Source organism: Brienomyrus brachyistius, chromosome 20, assembly GCF_023856365.1.
Source record: "Brienomyrus brachyistius isolate T26 chromosome 20, BBRACH_0.4, whole genome shotgun sequence".
Classification (NCBI taxonomy): Eukaryota; Metazoa; Chordata; class Actinopteri; order Osteoglossiformes; family Mormyridae; genus Brienomyrus; species Brienomyrus brachyistius.
In genome coordinates this window covers 1,928,182-1,951,659 of record NC_064552.1, presented here as the reverse complement: position 1 = coordinate 1,951,659, position 23,478 = coordinate 1,928,182, and the positions used below count along the sequence as shown (strand labels likewise).

The 23,478-nt window shown below is 46.5% G+C and overlaps 3 protein-coding genes, 1 long non-coding RNA gene and 1 other non-coding gene across 10 annotated transcripts; 3 read left to right on the top strand and 2 right to left on the bottom strand.

The window, feature by feature from the left end:
- Positions 1 to 100: 100 nt before the first annotated feature.
- Positions 101 to 1,385, bottom strand: tbcc (tubulin folding cofactor C). Its single transcript, XM_048987396.1, has one exon. The coding sequence runs from the start codon at positions 1,354 to 1,356 to the stop codon at positions 325 to 327; it is 1,032 nt and encodes a 343-aa protein (XP_048843353.1). The 5' UTR covers positions 1,357 to 1,385; the 3' UTR covers positions 101 to 324.
- Positions 1,386 to 3,739: 2,354 nt separating this feature from the next.
- Positions 3,740 to 7,373, bottom strand: LOC125715627 (uncharacterized). Of its 2 annotated transcripts, none has more exons than XM_048987393.1 (4): positions 7,226 to 7,373; positions 5,135 to 5,814; positions 4,863 to 4,992; positions 3,740 to 4,708 (listed from the first exon to the last, which is right to left on the bottom strand). In XM_048987393.1, the coding sequence occupies exons 2-4, from the start codon at positions 5,673 to 5,675 to the stop codon at positions 4,267 to 4,269; spliced, it is 1,113 nt and encodes a 370-aa protein (XP_048843350.1). In that variant the 5' UTR covers positions 5,676 to 5,814; positions 7,226 to 7,373; the 3' UTR covers positions 3,740 to 4,266. The 2 variants fall into 2 exon arrangements, with proteins under 2 accessions (XP_048843350.1, XP_048843352.1); XM_048987395.1 differs by lacking the exon at positions 7,226 to 7,373 and adding an exon at positions 6,532 to 6,669.
- A 150-nt stretch (positions 7,374 to 7,523) lies between these two features.
- Positions 7,524 to 10,969, top strand: LOC125715630 (uncharacterized). Its single transcript, XR_007384135.1, has 2 exons — positions 7,524 to 9,860; positions 10,438 to 10,969. It is a non-coding gene; the product is annotated as an uncharacterized LOC125715630 (long non-coding RNA).
- A 984-nt stretch (positions 10,970 to 11,953) lies between these two features.
- trnai-uau (transfer RNA isoleucine (anticodon UAU)) lies at positions 11,954 to 12,046 on the top strand. Its single transcript is given in 2 exon segments — positions 11,954 to 11,991; positions 12,011 to 12,046. It is a non-coding gene; the product is annotated as a tRNA-Ile (tRNA).
- Positions 12,047 to 13,545: 1,499 nt separating this feature from the next.
- On the top strand, positions 13,546 to 22,490 carry bicral (BICRA like chromatin remodeling complex associated protein). 5 transcript variants are annotated; one of them, XR_007384134.1, is made up of 13 exons: positions 13,546 to 13,760; positions 16,103 to 16,264; positions 16,594 to 16,636; positions 16,826 to 16,874; positions 17,259 to 18,464; positions 18,992 to 19,037; positions 19,154 to 19,203; positions 19,496 to 19,545; positions 19,834 to 19,979; positions 20,074 to 20,168; positions 20,281 to 20,383; positions 20,458 to 20,843; positions 21,194 to 22,490. XR_007384134.1 is itself a non-coding variant. In XM_048987389.1 (12 exons), exons 3-12 carry the CDS (start codon positions 16,599 to 16,601, stop codon positions 20,775 to 20,777), a joined length of 2,103 nt encoding a protein of 700 aa, XP_048843346.1. In that variant the 5' UTR covers positions 13,548 to 13,760; positions 16,103 to 16,264; positions 16,594 to 16,598; the 3' UTR covers positions 20,778 to 22,490. The 5 variants fall into 5 exon arrangements, 4 of the variants coding, with proteins under 4 accessions (XP_048843346.1, XP_048843349.1, XP_048843348.1 ...); XM_048987389.1 differs by having other exon boundaries at positions 13,548 to 13,760; positions 20,458 to 22,490; XM_048987392.1 differs by lacking the exon at positions 13,546 to 13,760 and adding an exon at positions 13,775 to 14,059 and having other exon boundaries at positions 20,458 to 22,490.
- Positions 22,491 to 23,478: the final 988 nt, after the last annotated feature.

Below are 23,478 nucleotides of genomic sequence, written 5' to 3'. Positions count from 1 at the left end.
ACCAGCAAGTGGGTGTGTAACTTCTGTAGATAAAACAAAAACTTTCATTACAATGCATTCTCTCCAGACAAGAGACACTCATTTAACAGTGACAAGCAAAAAGGCTGATAATGGAGATTTATTTTATGGTTTTCCTGCAGGTAATCCCAAGAATTAGCTGAATAACAGGAAAAGGTCATGACGTTTATCTGGATTATTAATCATAGTTCAGGTTAGTAGAGTACTTGCTTTCTCTCTGGGTCTGTCAATTGCTTGTAAATTAAATGAAAACAAATATATCGCGTTTAGGACATAAAACCACTGCCCTCAAGAATTACACATAAATCAGTCCCAGCTGGTCCTTCTTTCCGACTCGGGAATGAGCGTCCAGTTCGGGGACGGGGTATCCGCCGCCAGCCAGTTGAAGTCATCTACTTGGCTCCAGTTGTTTCTGCCCTTGTCCAGTCCGGACGCCTCGAAGTCGGCGTCCAAAGCCGGATAAGTCCAGCTGAAAGGGGCGAAGCTGACCCCAGTGCAGTCCTCGACGATCGCCCGGCTGGTGACATGCAGGTAGACTCGGGTGTCGCAGGTGTTGTGAGTCCGCAGCTGCTGACAGGGGAGGGCGAGCGTGCAGCCAGAGCAGTCATCCACGAAGACCGAGCCGGACACGGGACCGCACATGATCTCCGAGTCGCGGACGTGTTTTATGTGCAGGGTGCTGGGCGCGCCATACAGCCTCACCCGGCAGTTCGTCAGCTGCGTCAGGAGCACGTCCCGCTTCCTGATCTCATCCGGCCCTTTGCTTAGAACCTGGCTGGAGACGTTGGAAAAGCCGCACTGCGCTGCTACGTCGACACCGATGCCGACTGCTGTGCTGCCGCCCTCCTCCACCGCAGCCTGTACAGGAAGCGCGCTGGACAGTTTGCTTTTGCTCGGCGCCGAGTTCCGAGATCGGAAAGCGAACCTTTTCTTGGGCATCACCTCGTCCCGCTTATAGGCCAGGGCGCCCTGTAGCTTCTGTAGCGACGCCTGCGCCTGGCGGAGCTCGTACTGGGTGAGGAAAGACATGCTGTCGTTGAGAAACTTCTGTAGGCGCTGGATCCTGGAGGAGACCTCTTCCAGGACCGCAGCGGTGGCGCCACCATTCTCTGCGGAGCAGCCGGACAGCAGCTCTTCAACTGCGGCTCTTTCTGTGCCAAACGCATTAGAAAAGTAATCGATTTTCTCTTCCGCAACCGATTTGCTTTCTTTGGCCTCCTTACGTCGCTCAGCCTCCTCTTGCCTTACTTGCTCTCTCTTCAACAGTCTGTCGGGTACTTTAACCGTGTCCCCGTTGCCTTTATGAGACCCATCCTCCGGCAGCACCAACGCCTCCATCGCAGCACAGGCATGTACTTTCAACAGGAAGCGACTGGACGCTTCATTATATACGGCTTTATGATTGGACGCGAATATGCGCTCGTGTGAGTGTAATGTTTTCCAATTGGTCAACTAAAGCTAGGTCAGAGGGCAACGTTGCAGGCGAACATAAATAGTTTTCATTACACTTAGAAAGACGTCACTTGAAATATATCCATCTGCCAGTTTGAGAACACCATATTAAATTTGCCTACAATACCTGAAAAAGATGCATCTTGTTCGGCTTTCCAGGTTTTAAACCGTATAGCTCCATACCTATGTTTTGACCACAAATGCAGTACATTAACATTCAACCTATTTAAAATATTTTCTAAAACAATTCACACACCTTCCAAAATGTATAATAGTCCTTCATCATTTTATTACGTTGGACCATCGAATGCTTCGTGTCATTTCTAATACTTCTAATCCAAGCAGCTAATTACATACCATAAATACACATTACGATATTCATGTGAGTGGCACCTTTAATTCACATGAGTATTTTTAATAGGCATTTTTCTCCAAGGCATGTATTAGGGATAAAGCTTGGAGTCAGACAGCAGGGTCAGCCAGCAGCAATTAGGATTAATGGCCCTGTCCAAGGTGAAGTGAAGGTGAACTGGAGCCGAATTTCCCATACTGTTGAATGGTGCACGTGCTCTGTGATGGGATGGTGCCTTGTCCTCGGCATTCCCCTGCTGTACATATGTAGCTTCTGGGATAGGCTATGGACCCCCACAACCCTGTACAGGACGAGCAGATACAGAAGATGGATGAATGGTGAATGGATGTCCCTGGTCTAAGTCCCAGTGGTGATATTATTACTCATCCGACTACTGGATTTGAACCCACAATCATCTGCACACAACCCCTGAGCTACACTCTACCCCACATAGCCACTTACTTATTCATTGTTCATTATTTTGGATGTTTACAGGTTTACCATAGCAAACTATGTATTTATATATGCTACTGTAAGAACTCTGCCCATACTCTTATATGAACCATTGGTAGTTTTACAGAAGTCAGATAGATGCCAACCATTATAAACAAAGTATGATTATTCAGCAAAGGCAGCTAATGGTTAAGAGAGAAAAAAAGGAAATTATTTGGTGTATGATCGGGTAAATATTTCAACCTGCTGGAAAAATAAATGAAGAAAAACAAAAATAATTAGATAACTACATATGTGGAGAGTGAGTGGATGGGACTATGCGCCTTCTTTAGTATTCATGTACTGGAGCCTATTGCAGATATCAGGGTTAAATATATTTTATGCATTTAGCAGTTTCCCATTCGCTGAAGTGCTCTGGGTTTCTGGTATTATGAGAGAAACTCAAAGCCTTAGGCAGCATCATGGCTAAATTAAGGACGGAGTCATTAGTATGAGGCAGGATAAAAATGACAATGAGAAAATAAATGATTTTCACAACTGAAAAATCTAATAGCTTGAGAAATAGAACTAAAAATGCTCCTTCAGTGTTCTCCCTGTCGTGGGGTTTCCTCCGGGTACTCCGGTTTCCCCCCACAGTCCAAAAACATGCTGTGGTTAATTGTAGTTGCTAAATTGCCCATAGGTGTGCATGTGTGAGTGAATGGTGTGTGAGTGTGCCCTGCGATGGGCTGGCCCCCCATCCTGGGTTGTTCCCTGCCTCGTGCCCATTGCTTCCGGGATAGGCTCCAGACCCCCCACGACCCAGTAGGATAAGCGGTTTGGAAAATGGATGGATTGATAGACGACACAAGGGGCAAATTATTAACTTAAAATTATGAAAACTTCACTGAACTTTTTCACTGAAGTTTATGTATTGAACTATACAATTGTGCATTTTAGCATAGTATTAGCATTTTTGCTAGCCGTCAGGTCATTCTACACCAGGCCTTGTCTTGTTACGTATGTGTCTGTCACTTTCTTAGATTGAAGGCCACTGGACGGTGCACGTTTGGTCAGTGAGATCTGCCTGCTACCTGCTCGTATCTGGGCTCCCAAGTCTGTGATAAGACAGTTCAGTCAACATTGGTTTTAATATTTTGAAATATCCCTGCTTAAAAATCACATGGTCCTTAACCTAACTTACTGGCCCTGCACTCATGTGAGTTAAACACTAGATTAAGAGGTTACCCAGAACCAAACAGGACTGGGCAGGGTTTTTCACAACCAGATATATGATTTACAATCAGCATTTGATTTTTTACGAAACATTACATCCATGGTGAAAAACATATTTAGCTGTAATCCAGTTAGAGGCAGTTTAATCATCATCAGTCTTGTGGGTGTTTCTGGCTTTAGATACCTGAAGATATTTTGTGAGATGAAGGGTTTAAACTAGAGACATTGAGTGTGAGGATTCAGAATAAGTCCGGCGTCACAGATGCATGTTTTAATGCATGAAGATGCCATCCACTAAGGCAACAACACCACCTGAGCGTCGCTAATAGGACAAGGAACTGGCCACATCACTGACAGAAACCATAGTGCGTCATTTTGGGGAGTAAAAAATAACACAGCAGTCTCCGAGATCCAGCAAAACCAGCCATTAAAAGAACAAACATGACATTACAAAAAGGCAAGTATCTGACTTCAAACAGCTCGGCTAGAAACCGCTTGTCATTTAACTTCTGAAAAACGGCTGAAAAATAAAACGAAAAAACATTTTTTTAAAAAAAGTGTCTGTGCCACCAGGAAGGACAAGGAGTTCGTGGTCCAGGGCGCACTGGCTAGGGAGCACTGGCTAGGGCACACTCGCTAGGGCACACTCGCAAGGGCGCACTCGCAAGGGCGCACTGGCTAGGGCGCACTGGCTAGGGCGCACTGGCTAGGGCGCGCTCGCTAGGGCGCACTGGCTATGGCGCACTGGCTAGGGCACACTGGCTAGGGCACACTCGCTAGGCCACACCAGTCGTTCCAGGCTCAAGACCACCGGAGATGGTCTCATAACCTACGGAGACCAGAGTTAAAACACTGCTCTCCATCTCCGGCTGAACCTCAGGAACCGCCTCTGGCTCTTTGGACCGCTTCCGGTTCCCTGTCTTGGCTTTTGTCTTTTTGTCCCCCTGACTCTCTTCCTTCTTGACCTTGGCACATCTGGTCTTGGCCTTGATGTCGCTCTTGGTCCTGGGTCGTCGCTTCCTCGCCCTGGTGTCCCCACCCTGGGTCTCCTTAGGATCCACCTCCCCCGAGAGGATCCGTATCTGCTTATCGATGACACGGTCAATCATCTCAAAGGCCACGTCTATCATGCCAGCCCCAAAGCCATGAGTCGCGTTGTTAAACGTCCTGCTGTTCACCGGGTCATGGAATGACTTCCTCATTTCCTCAAGATAGTTCCTAAATGAAAAAAAGAGAGAACTGTTGATGAACTCCATTCTGTTCAACTACAGCACGCAAGAACTTCTAGAGGCATGAAAAGATACTGGATTGGTACCTTGACTGTTTTTATGTCTCATAAATGTGATACAGAACACAGAAAATGGCAACACACCGTGTCTCGATGATTTTGGACCAGTGTTGCACCTGATTGGTCTCGGGAAGCAGCTGCCTTGCCACATTGTCATAATCCATGTACTGGGAAGCAAACTCTTTCACGTCCTTGCAAAGGGCAGCCGTGTCACCTGGAAGTGCAAGGTGACGCTCCATCATTACATGAATAACGTGGAAGACAAAATAGCATGAATATAGTATCTGTATTCTGGTGACAGTTTCCATTATTTGAAGCTCTCGATTCTCTGCGGTGCCAAGCTGAAGGGAGCTTACCTTCCGTCAGTTTGGAGAAGGAGCTGGACACGGCGGTGGTGGTGCTGGGCGCCAGCCCAAACGAGCCGAGTGCCTCCAGCAGCGCCTTCCTGCTGGCCGGCCCGCGGCTCACACGGGTGTAGGCCGCCAGCGAGCGCAGGGACATCTTCTCGGGCGCCTCCAGCCGCCTCTTCACCTCCTCATAGTGGATCTGGTACTTTAGCGCCTTGGAGCTCTTCATGTTAGGGTCCAGAAGCGACGCCACCTCAGCAAAGGGCATCTTCAGGAGGGTGCCAGTCCCGTCGTCGCTCACCACCATCTGCTCCGCAGCCTGCCCGTTGGACACCGCCTCCACCTGTGCCTGGCTCACCCCAGCAACGAGTGCTTGGCCCAGCCCTTCGACCGTCGCCTGGCCCAGGGCCACCACTGTCGCCTGGCCCAGTCCCTCACTCTGGGCTTTATGCAGAACTTCCACGATCTCAACCAGTGGCGCCTCCAGGGCCACCTCCACCATCTGCACCTCGTGCAGGCCATCGCTGTCCTTGCTGGGGTCACCCTCCATCCCTCCTTCTTCCTGGTCAGTGATGCTGCTGCTGGTCACCTTTTATTCTCTATTCCTCTGAAGACATCTTGACATTTTCTCCGCGTAAGAGTTAGGACTTTGACTAAAAAGCCTCTCTCCGTTTTTAACTGTTGTCGTTCTACATAGTTCAAGGGGAAAAAAGCAAAAACAAACATGAGCAAGTATCTTAATAGCAAAAATAGCTGGCTGGTCAGTGAGGTTAGGCCTTCTTTCAGCCCATCTTGGAGGGGGTAAGGTGAGGTGACAGGAAATGGCTGGTCAGTGAGGTTGGGCCTTCTTTCAGCCCATCATGGAGAGGGTAGGGTGAGGTGACAGGAAATGGCTGGTCAGTGAGGTTAGGCCTTCTTTCAGCCCATCATGGAGAGGGTAGGGTGAGGTGACAGGAAATGGCTGGTCCACACTATCTGCACCATATTTTTATTGCATAGTCACATAGTTCCCCTGCAAGTGTTTTAATTTCATCGTGTTCCTCCCAACAAGTGACAATAACAACTTATGTCTTGTTCCTCAGTACCCAATGTGCACCACCTCCCTCATCATCTTGTTTACCTGCTCTGAATAACTGTCCTAACAGAACCGAAGAAAGTGCCTATTGTTGTAGGCTAGGCGGAGCTGGGCTCAAGCGTTTCTTTGTGCTTATCATTGGGGTGTCTGAATGACAGCTTACCCGTTACCCTGCATATATAACTGTATATTTCTGTCTGTCTTGCCATGTGACATATATATTATGTTTAAATGGCATAGTATATATATTCTGTTTATGTATGAATATCCTTAGGAGATATAACGTTAGCATACAACTGCTTGTGTAAAGCAAGCATATTACTTATCTTACATTTCATAACAATTCTGTACTATTATTGTCGTTTTCATAACATGTTCAGCTCCGGTTACAGTAGTCGGCCAGACATCATTAAACCATGGCGGACGTCCCGCACCAGGCCGTGGACCTCCACTGAACCACGTGCTTATTAGCATGCTGTTAGTTGGCCGCCATTTCAACAGCCGATCTCTCCACCGCATTCCATCCACACGCTAGCCGGCGGGCAGAACTGTGCCTGGGATCCTCCTGGTGATGTTCCCTGGGTCCATTATGCCAGTTGCAATTCAGGGAAAGAGTCATGTATCAGCCAAGTGGGCTGGAAAACATAAAGGCGCTATATCCGCGCTGTAAGGCAGTCCCTGCTACCGCTGCACTGCATGACTAAGCAGTCTGGTGTATAAAACAGTTTACAGGCACAAATATATATATAATACATGTGTATAACTGTCAAGAGAAAGTTCCGCTAATTGAATCCCCCCCTCCAACCCGAGTAACCGATCCTAGACCAGTGCGTGGGTGGACAAAGTGCAATTTCCATCTTTCGCAGTGTTTTTGTAAGGAAGCTCGGCGCTGCGCTGCTGCCGCTCGACGTGGTAAATGTGTTTAAAAGGCGGCTAATGGCGCAGCCGCAGCAGCCCTGCGGAGCGCTTTGATGGACTCAGATCCGACGGGAAGTTTGCTACAAGCTGACGGTTTTCGTACTTACCCCGGCTACTGCTCGCTTTTTAGCTGTGTCGCACTGATCCTGGAACAGTATATTCGGAAACGAGGGACAATTCTCTTCTTCAGTGGTGCGCTAATGTCGGAAATTTCGTTCTATTTGCGCAGCCGCCGCAGACCCGGAATCTGCCGCTTATTGGTGTCTTCACGTGTCAATTATTACACTTCGCCATTTCCATTGGACGCTTCAAATATCACTCGCACTTTAGTAGCGAATCATGTACCCCGTAGGAGGGTCTTCTATTACGATAATGCGGAAATTGAGGTTTTATAAATGTCTTAGGTTTTTTTTTTAACCTGTTCGGGGTTTTCTTGGGTTTCGATCTACTGTTGTTGAGCCCAGGCCAGTCCCTGACTGTTAAGTTAATAATATAGCCTAAATTCATTTTGCAGAAATCGGGATACGTACTGACCATGTTCAGTAGATGTGATCACTTTCTCTGTCTGTGTTTAACGGTGCAGTTTTTAACACTTCAACAGCATAAATCCTTCGGAGAACTGAAACGTGACGTCGGCCACAATAAAGTTGAGAGGTCTGTCTGACTTACTACATGTAATACATTAAAAACGAGACTGCAGTGAGATCATAGGGTTTGGCCATCTAGACCACCGTTTCGGAACTGTTGGGTTGCGATAAAAATGTGGATCCACAGTGGATCGTTCAGTGTGTGGTTAAAAAGTATGTAAGTATATGTGGGGGACCTTTCTGGGCAAATTTTTAATCCCAATACAGCCCTGGGTAGTGTTTAAACAGTAAATAAATAAACAGACAGACAAATAAATTTCCTTCCAGATTAATAAAGTATTTATATATGGATGTATGTATTTATCTATCTATTGTTGGTAATTAACAAACAAATGGCTCTTTGTGTATCTTTTAAATGAAGTTTCTGAAAATAAATACACACTTGGGTTAAGGTTGACATGATGCTATGACACGTTACTTGTTTGGTAATGATTTCAAGCCAACTTGAAAAGTATGAATAGTAAGATGTTTCTTAGGTTACTCCCTCCTGTGTATGCAGGCAGTAGGTAACATTGTGTGTTAAAATGTCCATGCAGTCTCTAAAAAACAGGGTTAACTGTGATCACTTGTTATATGGACCCTCTGATCACAGGCACAGAGGCTTAGTTTTGTGCATTTTTGAGATTTTGCCATAATTATTTTTCAGGATATTTTAATAGGCCTAAAACTGAATCATGGACATCAGTCCTTAACCTTCTGAGCTGCCAGCAAACACAATCCCTTACATTTGTACTGTTCAGACGATTCTCTAAGGAGCATCCTGGAGCATTTAGAACGTTGCAAATTATGCATTTATTTGTTGGAAGCCAAGTAGCCTGCGTACAGAGTGAAGCAAAATCCAAAACGTATTATACTTTTAAAATATATTGTTATGCTTTTATCATAATTATTACTCTAAGTCATATCGTCTTGGTATGGAAGCCCATTTCCGCCACAAAAAGAAAAAAAATAAGTCATAATAACGAGAAACCTTCTCATTATTACGACTTAGTATCTCATAATAACGAGTAACCTCATTTTTACGACTTAGTTTCTCGTTATTATGAGATACTTTCTCATTATTACGACTTAGTATCTCATAAAACCGAGAAACTTTCTCATTATTACGACTTAGTATCTCATAATAACGAGAAAGTTTTTTTCCCACGAGATTTTGTTTTTTACAACAAGATTTATTCTTCTTTCTCAGGACTTCGACTTAAATGGTCATAATAACCGGGAGATGTGGGAAATGTGTACAACAAGCTGAGGTGACTGTTGCTATACAGTTAGCGGAGTTATGTTTGCTAAGCATGTTCAGCAGTACTTTAAACGGGGCTTCACAAATAAAGAAATACTAATGTTGCTGAAAGAGTTCCATGGAGTTCAAATTAGCAATCGAACCCTCGAGCGAATTCTGTACAGACGTCAGCTTTGGAGAAAAAAGAACAAAACTGACGAGGCTGATGTGGCAGCATTCATTCAACAACAGCTACAAGCATCGGGTCAGTCGCACGGCTATAGATGGATGCATCAGAAATGTTGGTTACATGGGATTATTACTGACAGAGAGACAGTTCGCATGATATTGCGATTACTAGACAGTCAGGGAGTAGATCTAAGGGCAAATAATCGACTGCGTCGGAGAGTGTACAATAGCCGTGGTCCCAATTACGTATGGCACATCGATGGATATAAGTTAAAACCGTACGGCATTGCCATAAGTGAATGTATCGACGGGTTTTCCCGGAAAATAATTTGGCTCGAATCTTACAAAACAAAAAATGATCCACGCGTTATTGCGGGATATTATATAACAGCTGTTTCTGAATACGAAGGATGCCCTACAAGAGTCAGACTGGACCATGGAACGGAGAACAGTTATATCACAGATATGCAAAGATTTTTTCAGCCCAATGAAAATGTTGCGGCACAGTGTGTCTCTTTCGGCCCAAGTACTACTAATCAACGAATTGAAAGATGGTGACTCACTCTCCGAAGCCAGTGCGCACAATTTTGGATGAACATCTTTGACACTCTCAAAGAAGATGGACATTTTATGGACACGTTTCTGGACGAATCGCTGATCCAGTTTTGTTTCCAAAACATGATTCAGGTAGGCATAACATAAAACACCAATCACACACAACGGCAATGTAAATTATGGCTATAAAATTATTGCACATATTCCAGTTTGTATTTTCAAATGCATTATTATAGCATTTTACATAACAGCCGATCTTAACTGCAGTCTTCTCGTGGGCCACTTTTCTATAACTTTTTAATCACTCTGAAATATATTCTCATGACCATGTGCAATAAGTTATTTCATACCCTGATTACGATATCACGCGCGAACGTCATTTATACAACAAGCAGTCACAGTCGGCGTATGGAGCCACTAACATTAAAAAACGTCTCACTGTCGGCAGGTGGCTCCCATCGTTCACTTAATAGAGCTGAGGCGATTCGTTCACGACCGATATTTCAGCGGTGTATTGCGACACCACGAAATAAACGCCAGAGCAAATTTTATTTTCCAATTCCATGACTTTTCCATGTTTTTCTTGACTGTTCTTAACCTGTACATTTTTACATTACAGTTCACGTATGCATTACCATTACAGTACTTGTTTTTATACAGATTGCACCACCTTGAGGTGTAAATAGCCTATTATTTCTTCTGTCTTCAGGAGGAACTGGATGAAATTGCGTCTGCATGGAACAATCACAGAATAAGACCAGTCCACAACTCGAGGTCCCCTAACAGACGTCCCTTACTGATGTATACAGTACCTCATTTATATGGAGCTACAGATTTCTTGCAGAATGTGAACCCTGAGCTGGTTGACTTGTGTCTTGAAGACTGTTTGTTTAAAGATTGTCCTTGTGATGAAGATGTATGTCATGTTTGTGTTGAACTAATGTCAGAGTATAATCTGTCATGCATTTATATTCATACAGATTTCAATGAGAATAAAGTACAAAACAGACTCATTCTAAATTTAAATTCACATTGTATTATTTATTAGTCTAAACACTGTTTATTAGTCCATTTTTTGTCTTAAATGACTTTGTTTTAATGTATTCCTGTGCAATATCCAATACATTAACAGAAATAAATTGTATAGAGTGAAAATAAAGTGCACAGCACCAAAACATCTAAGTTTCTTATAACGATAATTATATATATAAAAAATCTCAGAATAAAATGTCTAAAACATCTGAACACTTGCATTAATCTGAATTAACACCAGCATTCACCCTTTTCTTTTGGATTTTTCAACTTTTCCTCCTTTTTGTTGGGTGTTGACACTTTAAACAAATAAGTCTAATTCAAACAAAAGATAAAGGTTCAGGGCTACAAAGTCACTCAGTGTAAGAAGAATGTTTCAATACAAAATGTGCACAATTGTGTGTCCATGGTGTAACTGATATAATCACACTTTACATGGAACAAAGTTAACAAACACTACATTGTGCATTTTTCATGCATGGTACACATTTGCATAAGTCACAGTGGACTTTCAGTACCACAGACTTTTTAAACAATGTCCATTACCTATACATTTGATTCCAGAACTTTGTTGATCTCTGAGCTGAAATCTGGATAACTGTCATAGTGGAGTGACAATTCCAACACACAGCCACAAGTTTGCGCTATAGGTCCCCGCTGAAAGCCTTTTATTTGCGTAAAGATGATGCTAATGGTTTTACCAAGAAATAAATCAGATCCTGTGCAAAACCTGAGATAATAAAATAATGCAGCTAACAGTTTGGAGTAGTTACTGCAAAAACGTAGAGTTTGCCTCATTGTTTATCCTGGTTCTGTGAAGCCTCAAGCCTCGGCACCGAGCGTCCTGTCATCGGAACCTCCAACATTATCCAACTGCTGCTTAGTTACTCTTGAACAGTCGTACGAAATCGCCATTGAGAGCAGCCAAAACTGCATCGAAATGCAGGATATTGCCAACAGCTAGCAGCCGCAACGGGCTTCAGAAAACAAAAGATCTCTTCCCTCTTCTTAGAAACGTGATTAGTAATTATCCGCCAGTACCCTAAAAAATATATGTATGCAACATGTATACAACATGGATTTATGCTGCACAATACAGACCTACCTGACATACTCATACTGGAGCCTTTGCTCTAGAAAAGATATTCGGAAACTGATGAAATATTTAATTTCATACCAAAATGAATCAGTTCGCTCCAGTGGCGCAATCGGTTAGCGCGCGGTACTTATACAGCAGTACGAGCAGAGCCATGCCGAGGTTGTGAGTTCGAGCCTCACCTGGAGCACTACCTTTACATCACTGGATGTTGCACTTTGCCAGCTGATCTCATTAATTGCATTATTGGGTTGTTGCTTTGTTTGGTAGTCTGACACTGCGCTTTACACGTGTTGGCTCAGAGGGTTGAGACGCTGTTCCCGTGATCAACAAATTACCAGTTCAAATAACCACATGGTCACCATTATGCCCTTGAGCTGGCCCTAACCCCCCCAGTTGTCTAACCTAGCTTTCACAAAAATGTATGTTACTTTAGATAAATGCATCAGTGATGGACTGAAGCCACATCTCACTAAGCTTTCCTGTGGTGTACATTTTCGTTGAAGTTCATAAAAGCAGGCAATAAGTGTTGTGGAACACATGCTTTTATTTACCAACCTTTAATGCTTATCAAGAGGCGGCATGGTGGTGCAGTGGTTAGCAGTTTTGCCTCACACCGCAGGGACCCGGGTTTGAGTCTCTGCCTGGGTCGTGTGTGTGTGGAGTTTGCATGGTCTCTCTATGTCGTCGTGCTCCAGGTGCTCCGGTTTCCCCCCACGTGTATACTCTTATATGAACCAGCGGTAGTTTTACAGAAGTCAGATAGATGCCAACCATTATAAACAAAGTATGATTATTCAGCAAAGGCAGCTAATGGTTAAGAGAGAAAAAAAGGAAATTATTTGGTGTATGATCGGGTAAATATTTCAACCTGCTGGAAAAATAAATGAAGAAAAACAAAAATAACTGAAGATAACTACATATGTGGAGAGTGAGTGGATGGGACTATGCGCCTTCTTTAGTATTCATGTACTGGAGCCTATTGCAGATATCAGGGTTAAATATATTTTATGCATTCAGCAGTTTCCCATTCGCTGAAGTGCTCTGGGTTTCTGGTATTATTATGAGAGAAACTCAAAGCCCTAGGCAGCATCATGGCTAAATTAAGGACGGAGTCATTAGTATGAGGCAGGATAAAAATGACAATGAGAAAATAAATGATTTTCACAACTGAAAAATCTAATAGCTTGAAATAGAATTTAAAATTCTCCTTCGGGGCAGCAACTGACATTCATTATTGATGCGTTGTTTTTAACGACAACAAAGTCACGACATGTAAGCATACTTGTGGATATGCATATTTGCATAATCATTCTAAGTGCTTATCTATTTTCATGTTGTTGTGGAAACTATCATTAATATCGCTTTTATGCAATACTTCACCAATATATTAAACCTCGTAAATCACAAACCACTGTAACTAGATTTTTGTCTCATACTTTGTCATGAGATCTGCATTTCCTTTGAGAGCCAAATTAATCTCCACAGACGTTACTAGTAATGCACCGTATGTATTATTGCTGAACTATTGCTTTTTTTGTAATTGTTTTTGGCTTGATAGCGACCTTATGGTGGCTCTCATCAACCCCCTGGTGAACGGACTTATTTGTAGAACTTCAGGGGAAACCTTTGCTCCCTTATTGACGACGCTAAAATGAAACAAGCATATTTGTGCCTTTTTTAGCACTGTCCGTCGATTATTTCCGCGTGCTGCCCCGCTTTCTGTGCAGGCACGCGCTATGAGGCCGCAGAGCAGCGCGGCTGCGGCGGCGGCAGCTTCCTCGGGCTGCCCGCGCGCCCGCCTGCCTGCAGCTGCCGCCGTCTGCACGAGCGGCGCTGCCCCCGCGGGCCCGTGGCGCCATGGCGAGGAAACCCCGTCCGCCGGCCTCTGCTCTTTCATGACGGTGAGTTTCCCCCTTCGAGTCGATTCTAATTTCGTGATAAAATTTTCAAGGCGGAAAAGACGGTGCGCAGCCACACAGCCTCATTCCGTCCCCTTCCTACGGGGAGGGAAGATAGTGAGAGGGGAGAAAATGAGACAATAAAGAGAAAAGGCAGAGGGAGGAGGAAGAGGAGGAAGAGGGGGGCTCATAAAAAGTTGCCAAATGGAGATATTGGATTTCAAGAAGGGAGACAGAGGAGCCGCGATCACCTCGGGATTCCAGCCGCCTCGGCGACACGCAAATCCAAATAAATATTTATGGTTATGCTCTATTTTTACAAGTCCGTCGCGGATGGGGTGGGAGGGAAGCAGAGGCATCGAACGCAGGGGCGCCGGCCGGCCGGCTGTCTGAGGAGCGGGGCGGGCAGGAGAGGCGAGCGAAGCCGCTATCAGAGCGGAGCCCGCGGCGGTAACGGGCCCGCATCCCCTCGCCGAAAACCTCCCTCCCGCTTTAACAGGACGGGAGAAAGAGAACCCGTACCGTCCCCTTGGCAGAGCACCACGATTAGCTTTGGGCAGGGAGGGGTAGGGGGGGAGAAAGGACCCGCACGGCGGAGGCGGGGGACGGGACGCTTCTGTCCGCCAGCTCGGCTCCGGTGCGGACGCGGGTGTCCGGGCGTGGAGGGTAGCGAAGGTCGCCCAGAAGAGAGGCGCCCCACGTCGTACATAAAGAGGCGTTTCAGCGTTTTAATGCCCCAGCCCACCTGGATCTCCGCATACGGGATAAAATTCAATAACTCCAATTCGGAGAAGAATAACGCGGCTAAGAATGAGGCTTCGCCTTAGTCTGTTAGCATACCTGCTAAGTCAGCTAGCTGCAGGCTTTTACTGCCACTCTCTTCCGCGAAATGATCAGCTGACACTTTAAATGTTATGTCCAGTATCAGATATCGCTTTAAAGTTACCCTGTGCCGAATCCCCTCTCATTTTTACATGTTTTTGTTCCGACCGAAGCGAGCTGGCTGCTACCCGCTGTCTCAGACTCCATGCTCGCTCTCCGGTAATGTGCATATTCCCTTTTGCCTTTATAATAAAGGTGTCAGGTTTTCTTTTTCCACCCCCCACATGACGGAAAGGTGACTAAACTGTCCACATATATGGAATCATGTTGAAAAAAGGAGTCGACTCATCTGGGTAATCATGGTTCCCACCTTTGGATTCTGTGGGTCCTTTAACGCAATTACCTGCCTTGTCCCAGTTTTCCCGGTTTCTGTTATTAATTAATTATTAGATTATTTGGTACAGAAACATTGCCACACGTTTTTGGAGTGAACCTACGGTGATACGTGGGTCTTTCACAGCAAGCAGAGTTACCCCACCAGCAAATACCAGTGAACTAGGACTCCTGGTGTACTCCTGCTGCCAGCCCCCCTCCCCCCAAAAGTCCCCACATGGCTTACTCTGGTTTTTGGCACACCTTTAAACAGTGTCCCTAATCAGTCTTGCATACAGGAAAACTCCCCACCTGTCATGTTGTCACCCCCAGTTTTCTGTGCTGAGTCTCCATCCCCATGATTTGCTAACGCACGCTCGTTTTCACGGTACATCTTGTCAGGGGTGCTGTGTGGCTCCCTTGGTTAGGAATCTGGCCAGCAGAAAGAACTCGGAGTCACGATACCATTGGGACCTTGGACTGAGCCCTTATCCTAACTGCCCGAGAGCTGCTGGATGCCATGTGCTCCAAGATTTCCTCCTGTATACGTTGTTTTGGACAAAAACTGGGTCCCAGGTTCGAGTCTCCACCTGGGTCACGTGTGTGGAGTTTGCATGTTCTCCCCATGTCGTCGTGGGGTTTCCTCCGGGTTCTCCGGTTTCCCCCCACAGTCCAAAAACATGCTGAGGCTAATTGTAGTTGCTAAATTGCCTATAGGTGTGCATGTGTGAGTGAATGGTGTGTGTGAGTGTGCCCTGCGATGGGCTGGCCCCCCATCCTGGGTTGTTCCCTGCCTCGTGCCCATTGCTTCTGGGATAGGCTCCAGACCCCCCACGAGCCAGTAGGATAAGCGGTTTGGAAAATGGATGGATTGATGGACGACACAAGGGGCAAATTATTAACTTAAAATTATGAAAACTTCACTGAACTTTTTTGTTTATGTATTGAACTATACAATTGTGCATTTTAGCATAGTATTAGCATTTTTGCTAGCCGTCAGGTCATTCTACACCAGGCCTTGTCTTGTTACGTATGTGTCTGTCACTTTCTTAGATTGAAGGCCACTGGACGGTGCACGTTTGGTCAGTGAGATCTGCCTGCTACCTGCTCGTATCTGGGCTTCATACCGCCTTCTTTCTCTTTCATGGCAGGAGTTCAAGGTTGCTGTATGGATCACACCATGCTCACCCTAGAAATCCTGTGAGGGGCCACTGGCTGCCCCCACAACCCCCCCCCCCCCCCCATTTTAAGTGAACTCCAGATGATCTGATGGCCAGTGAAGAAAGACAGTTTTTATTTATCTTCTTGCGCAGGTATTTACATCTACAGTGTGTATCATACTGGCAATCTGTGTTTGGCATCTTCTCCATAACACCAGTGTTCATTCACGTGTGGTCTACAGATGACATTGATACAGATTCATGAAGCACAGATTAGGCTGAGTGATGTGAACTTCCTGTGAGTTAAATGAATCTGACTTAAGCCAACTCAGTTGTCATGACGTCTACGTTTTACATTTTTCACAATTATCTTTCGCTTTTATCCAAAGCAACTTACAGTGGAGGGAAAGGCTACAGTGTATGTGTCCTCTCTGGAATTATGCAGTGTCTAATGCAGTGGACTTTTCATGTCCGCTTCTCAGGTGTCATGGATGATGAAGATGACCACCTGCTAGATATTATTGGGTGAGTGGAATGTTCCTCCTGCTTATAGCCGCCTTAAGTCGCTTATAGCGGCTCTTTGACAGCCCCGCCACACCCCCAGTCACGCCCCCCAGCCTCAGAACGCTCTTGGTGCCTAATTTCCTGCAGCTCTCTATCCCGTTGAGCTCCAGGTGATCACATACTGACAGTCTGTTGCTCTCTCCCACCCAGAGACGCACATGCCCTGGACAGCTATCTCCATGGATCCAGCAGCAAATTGGTAGGTTCCCAGACAAGGACCCAGGTATAGGGCGGCATAGGTGGTTGTCGTACTGTGTGCTGTTCTCTGGGTATGTGGCCTGTGCATGATATTTCAGCTGAGCTCTTGTTATATGAAACCGATGGTTAAATGATGTCAAACGTAATCTGATAGCAGACAGCTCAATGTTCCTTTATTTCAATAAGAATAAATGTGGTTCAAATGGTAATTATCTAAACATTAACCAGTTATGAAAAGCAGAGCTGCTTTATAATGTAGTAATAAACAGTGTTTCTTTTTTTAAAATCATTTTTTTGTTGCAAATTTGCAATTTGTCAGTAAACACAGATGAGTTTGGAAGTGTAGAACCTCAGTGAGCCCACATCTCCCTTTGACACCTCGCAGGGCGACCTGGACATAAAGGAGGATGGGAGTCCCCTGGGCATGGCTGACGGGGCGGAGCTGCATGATTCCAGCACCCTGCAGTTCATTGATGATCTGGGCGGGGCCTCGCCGTCAGGGGCGGAGCTTGGGGATGAGCAGCCCTTCGACATCCTCCAGAAGTCTTTGCTGGAGGCTGACATCACAGAACAGACACTGGCCCAGGAGGCACTGCTGGAGTCCTCAGCTGGTCCCACAGCCTTCCCCCAGATGTCAGCGTCAGGGGGCAGGTTCGAGGGCGTGGCAGGGGCGGGGCTGTCCTTCCCAGGCGGCATCCAGCCCCAGACCTTCGTTCAGCAGTCTCTGCACAATGGCTCTCTTCCTGGGCAAGTTCAGCTTCTTGGGGCTTTCGATAGCACCTCTTCAGTAATGACCACGCCCCCAGGGGGCGGTGTGCAGGGTGCAGTGTTCACCCCTACCCCTCTGGGGACATCCACCCCCCTTCAGAACATAATCATCCAGAGGGGGCCCCCTGCCCAGGCCGTGGTCAGGCCCATTCAGCCCAGGCCCCTTTCCGCTGGAGGCCAGACTGTCTACAGCCTGGGTGTGCAGCTTCCTGGTCCCGTCTGCTCGCCTCAGCCTGACCACAAGGCCAAGGTTGTTAGCCATGCCGGCAGCATTGTGATCCAGCAGCCACAGTCGCAGCAGCCCGGCCTCTCGGCAGGGCAGATCCTCACCCTCACCTCAGCTCCCTCGGTGCTAAATGGTCCGGCGCTACAGACTGCCAATCTTGCCGGAGCGGGCCCCGCCTACTCCATATTGACCAATCAGAGTGGGACGGCTGTGCAGCTGGTAGCAGGGCAGGGCTTTTCAGGTGGGGGTCAGCTGATTGTGAACCAGGGCTTGATCGGCGGCCAAGTTCCTCAAGCCGCCCCTGCTGTGGTGCAGGTAGCTCAGGCACTGGGGGCCACCTCCAAATCCTGGGCCCCCAGTCTCACCTCTGCCCCTGGTCCTACCCAGGGCACCCTGGTCACTTCGGCCGGGGCCGCTCCCTGTGACTATGCCAATCAGTTGGCAGGAGGAGGGGCTCCCGTGCTCCAGGCTCAGCAGCAGGTCTCAGTCAACCTTGAACAGCATTTTCTGGTCCCCCTGGCACAGGGCGCTACCTCCTCCATACACATGGGGGCGCCAGAGCAGTCGATTGAGATGCAGGCCTTCGTTGTGGTCCAGGTCAGTCCAACTCCTGATCAGAATTCCCTTCACTTCGTCTTTTCCCGTCTCATCATTCCTACCTTAACTTCCTCTAAATCCTCACCTTTCTGCCGATATTTAACTCTCTCTGACTTTCATTGTACCTATATGACATCACTGCAGTATTTCATTTCTGTCTTTCACTGCAGATAACATTGGTCTGAACTGCGGAACATTGTATATATCTGCCGTAAACTGTCAATATTACGTTCTTTATTAATATTTATATTACATTATACATTTGTCCTCCCTCTTTTCTTACAGTAATGGCTGTGTATCCTCTTTATATCTGTTGTTGAACCAAGCGAATTTCCCCCCAAGGGGATCAGTAAAGCCCAGTCTGAGTCTAACCCTAACGTAATAGCACAGCTTGAACATTTGTCACCCACATAAATATGTTTCTACCACGATGACAGTTAAGTGGTCGTGCTTTAAGTGGCGGTGATGTGACCTCTGACCTTGCGGCAGCTGTTCAGGCCATGATCGTAGTGTCCTCTTCATCACAGGACTCTTCATCAGCAGTGGAACAGGGCTTCCAGCAGGCAGTTAAAGGTAGGGACCCTTTCTGTGTGTGTGTGTGTGTGTGTGTGTGTGTGTGTGTGTGTGTGTTGTGAAAATGAGAGCTCCGTCTCAATCCTCCGGCTCCCTTCCTCCTTTTCTCTCTCCAGCTGGGAAACCTTCACATGCCACCAGCCAAGTCGAACTGCAGACCACACAGGTATGACTGTAAGCATCGCCACACACAGTGTGCTGCGTACGTCTCTGCAGGGATGCGTGCGATACTGTTAAAGCACTTCGGATCAAACAATTGATTCCATCTGGTCATTGTAATTTTGTTGTGTTAATTGTCATGACATTAGCCACTGTAAGCACCATTTTAGACTTTGAGACTCTGGATTTTCCCCTGATGTTGGTATGATCTATTCAGCCGGAGAATAAAGGTTTAACTCGATGAGCTCAGACTGTCTGCACCTGTGCTGGTAACACGCCGCTCTGCCTTGTGTCTACAGCCCATCTTCCGGGAGACTTCAGTCCCACAGCCGCTCTCTAAGGGAGACCTGTGAGTGTCCGTCTGTCTCAGGAAGCCCAGAGAACTGAACACTGCTCCACCCACTTTAACCCAGAGCTTCGAAGAACTTTGTGGAATGATGCTTTACTTCTCAGTTGCCCAGAAATGTTCTAGATCTCTTCTCAGTGGTTCAGGAACTTTTTAGCTCTCCTCTCAATGGCTCCGGAATGTTCTAGGTCTTTTCTCACTGGCACAAGAATGTTTTAGATCTTTTCTCAGTGTCTGTTGAATGTTCTAGGCTTCTTCTCAGTGAGTCTGAACCTAACCCGACCATCACAGGGTCCTTCAGCGGCTGCAGCTGGACCAGGCCCGGGTTTTGTCCGCAGACACGTCCCCTTTCACCTCACCGGAGGACGCCGTCCGCCGGCTCCTGCCTTACCACGTGCTCCAGGGGGCGCTGTCGAGTGACGCCGACCTGCTGAAAGGTGCCTTCCTCGCACGATTGTGTGTGTTTGCTCGAGCTGTTCCTTTATGTGTCAGTGGCATCCCAGTGCATGTTTCCTTCCCTCTCTCTCGCAGTGGACATGGAGTTCGAGTCTGCAGCTTGTAGCGTTCTGAACAGAACACGAGAGATGCTGAGCAAGTACCGGCATCTCCTGCTGGTGGAGGCAGAGGTAGCTCCCATGACGCTGCTAGCCAAAAATGTTTCTTTTACTAAAAAACAACTGTATGCAGGAACGTACAAACGCAATGGTCTGCATCCCATCATTTGCATCCCTCCCACAGCGAACCAGTCCCTCGTCAGAGACTGTGATGATCTGTCGGACTTTTAACCAGGAGGAGAGTCAGGAGCTGACGCAGGACAAGCGGCTAGCTCTGGTGGACCCCGGTGAGTCGCGGCTGCTCCGAGGCCCTTTCCAGCCCTCGTCTGGTGATCATACTCACCGCCTCCTTCCTTCACAGAGGGCTTCCTGGAGGACTTCTGCTGTGTGCCGAAGCCGGCAGCTTTTCCCAGCCCCCTGCACCGGGCAGAGCTGGCTGGAGAGGTCTCCCCTGCGGTTAGGAACAGCCCGGACATGAACGCATCTCCAGAGAGCTCCTTCAGCGTCTGTGACGACGAGTACAGCAGTTTCCAGACATCACTACAGTACCATTCAGAATTCAGTGCGCCTCTACAGGGGCGGGGCTTGGAGAGGCCCCTCCCCTTCGAGCAAAGCCGGTCGCCATTGGCTGACGCAGACTCTGTCCTGGAAGCGGCTGTAAATAGCATACTGGAATGTTAGGAGGCGTCGCGCCCCACAACCCTGGCGCAGCAAGAGCAGGATGTCTGCACCAGCACGTTGCTCCGTGTAAGCGATCTTCTCCATTTTCCCGTCCTCTGCAAAGAACGCTTCCACGTTCCAGCTGTCCTGCGCAGCGGTGACCAGCTGGCAGGCAGGTACTCCAGGCCTGGCTGGGGGATTTTGGTCGGGGGAGGCGTCTTGGGTGTTCAGCCACACTCAGATCATTTCACCGTCCTCTGTGCCTTTCACTGCTCACTGCACACTGCAGCGAGAGCCTGCAGCTCCTCTCTTCCTTTTATTGTATTTTATTATATTATTAAATAGTACTTTGTGATGCTTTTATTCTGCCAGGATTTTAGTGACCCTGTTGTCACTAAAGTGTTTTTTTTTTCTTCTTTTTTTACATGAACATTCAGTGCCCCAGACTGGGGTTGTCAGGCTGTGGAAAGTTACCCCTTCGTGTATGTTGTTGCTTGAGAAGCGGCCAGCGGTTTGCCAGCCTGCCGATTGCTGTAGCGCGGCTCTGCTCATCTCACACTGCAGTGGATACAAAGAGACGGCTGGCTGTTCGCTCGGCTGTGGCAGATCAGTGCAGAGTGTGATTCCTTGTGAAACATGGCCTTCAGATGTGATTTGACTCCCCTGGCTTTTTAATGCAGGCTCCCCCAGTGTATTCCTTCCAGTTTCCTGCGGAGGGCAGACCTGAGCTGCAGTAGTAGGATGCGTAGTCTTTCGGCTTACTGTTACTGAGTGACTGACTAATGTTGTGCTCTCCTGATGCTCATGCTAGACACTGCTCTTTACTTACCTGTAAAACTGTGTCCTTTTATAAGACAGCGTGCAGTAAACCATCGTTTAGATAAGTCATTGAACTTTTATTTTGCAACCATGTTTAACAGCGTGCAGCTGGGCTCTCTCATGAGCACGGAAGCAGTGTATGCTGGGAAGGGAAGTGACTTTCGGCGGATTATTTGGACAGCTTGCCAGAAACACTTTTTAATTTTTTTTAACTCATTGAAAGACAAATGTAAATGTATGGAGATGCTGGAAAGGAGGAAACGGTGAAACTGGGACAGAGATGTGACTGGGCATGATGGGGGGGGGGGTTCAATGGCTGCTGCCCATTTCTGTGTGCTTGGATGTTTCTGCACTTCTGCTTCATGTGGGGCCGCTGGCAAAACCTCAGCAGTCCGTCTGTGAGATTCACACCATTCGTGAGTCTCGCTCCCTGCGAAATAAGTGATATTCTGAAAGGCTGAGGAGAGACCAGGACCCAAATATGAAAGCTCACGTCACCTTCCAGACGTTCCGAGTGGCGGCTTTTCTGCATTCTCCGTGTTATTCCTCAGACTGCCTTCCGATGTGAGAATGTTAATCGTTTCCATCATCATCATCATCATCATCACGCTACTTTTTATTTTTGATTTTTCTACCATTTGTATAAACTAAGTACCTCTGAACCTTGATTTTTGTATAGTTTTTGTATAAATATTGGAGAATCACAAAGTATTAAATATTTGTAATTTTTTGTAAAAAATAATACCAATGGTAAAGCGGCGAGGCAGTTATTTTTTATTATTAAGTTGGAAGTGCTCTAGAAATCAGAATCTTATGATGCTGTCATTTATTCTTGGTTTCTATGTGGTTTTGTGTGGATATTCGGTACAACAGCTGAAAATGTGAAAAAACAGCATTAAAATCATTTTCAAGTAATTCCAGACTTGTGAAAGTTTATAATGGCTGTGCATGTTGAGGATGTGTGAGAGAAAACAATGGGAGAGAGAATATGCAGAGCAAGACAAGAGGGAGACAGAGCGTCTTATTGAATCGGCAAGCAAATCATCTGAGCCGACGTAATATGACACAGTATGTAATACTGCCTCCCCTTGGGCACCTAGTGATAAATACATGCTGCCCTGTTAGCGCCTGAAGGTCGTGGGTTCGATCCTCACACAGGGCAGGTGTTAATTTTGCATTGTGTATTCTGTAAGTAACAATTTACTCACTACCAATTTGAGCAATTGCTTATATTTTTAAATCTGCATTATTGTTATTTTAATTAGTTCCTTTTGTCTGAATTCAGAATTCAGTGCGCCTCTGCACCAATAATGCCAGGACAAATTCCTAGTATATGTAGGTGTATCTGACCAATACAGTGAATTCTGATTCTGATGAGTCCATTTGTAAAATATTTCCAAAACCCGATAGAAATATCTGTCTAATTCATACCTCAAATGGAGGGAAGGTCAGTCAGGGTCATGGGTCTTGTGGACAGATACAGGGAATACGTCCTTTGGGCAGAAATGCCGGTTTCCGAGTCACATGAAACACTGGAGTATTAATAACATTATTTAAGGAAGCAGTGATGTGAGCCGTGAGGAGCTGCAAGTCAGGCTCTTAAACAGATAGATCAGGTGTGTCCCCCGAGTACCAGACCATCTGCGTATGTTTAAAATGTTTTTTTTTTGTACCTGATATGCTAGACCATTCAAAGAAACTGCCTCCCAATGGGACAATGGCGCACATGTGCGTAAGCATGTATATCCCAGGAAGTCTCTGAGTGTCTTCTCTGATTCGCCTTTCAAAAGCCCCTCCCACAGCAAGGTACTTAACCTTAACCAAGCATGGTCGTTACCCTCAGTTACTGCAGTAAAATATCATGCAATAGTTATCTAGGAAATGTGATCTCTAAACACGTTGT

What these genes read in the sequence shown, in the direction of transcription:
- tbcc (XM_048987396.1), bottom strand. Translation starts at nt 1,356, where the DNA reads ATGGAGGCGTTGGTGCTGCCGGAGGATGGGTCTCATAAAGGCAACGGG.
- LOC125715627 (XM_048987393.1), bottom strand. Translation starts at nt 5,675, where the DNA reads ATGGAGGGTGACCCCAGCAAGGACAGCGATGGCCTGCACGAGGTGCAG. An exon ending in CTTCTCCAAACTGACGGAAG is followed by an intron (nt 4,993 to 5,134) that starts GTAAGCTCCCTT and finishes TTGCACTTCCAG; the next exon opens with GTGACACGGCTGCCCTTTGC. An exon ending in TCCAAAATCATCGAGACACG is followed by an intron (nt 4,709 to 4,862) that starts GTGTGTTGCCAT and finishes TTTTTCATTTAG; the next exon opens with GAACTATCTTGAGGAAATGA.
- bicral (XM_048987389.1), top strand. Translation starts at nt 16,599, where the DNA reads ATGGATGATGAAGATGACCACCTGCTAGATATTATTGG. An exon ending in CCGCTCTCTAAGGGAGACCT is followed by an intron (nt 19,546 to 19,833) that starts GTGAGTGTCCGT and finishes CGACCATCACAG; the next exon opens with GGTCCTTCAGCGGCTGCAGC. An exon ending in GCTAGCTCTGGTGGACCCCG is followed by an intron (nt 20,384 to 20,457) that starts GTGAGTCGCGGC and finishes CTTCCTTCACAG; the next exon opens with AGGGCTTCCTGGAGGACTTC.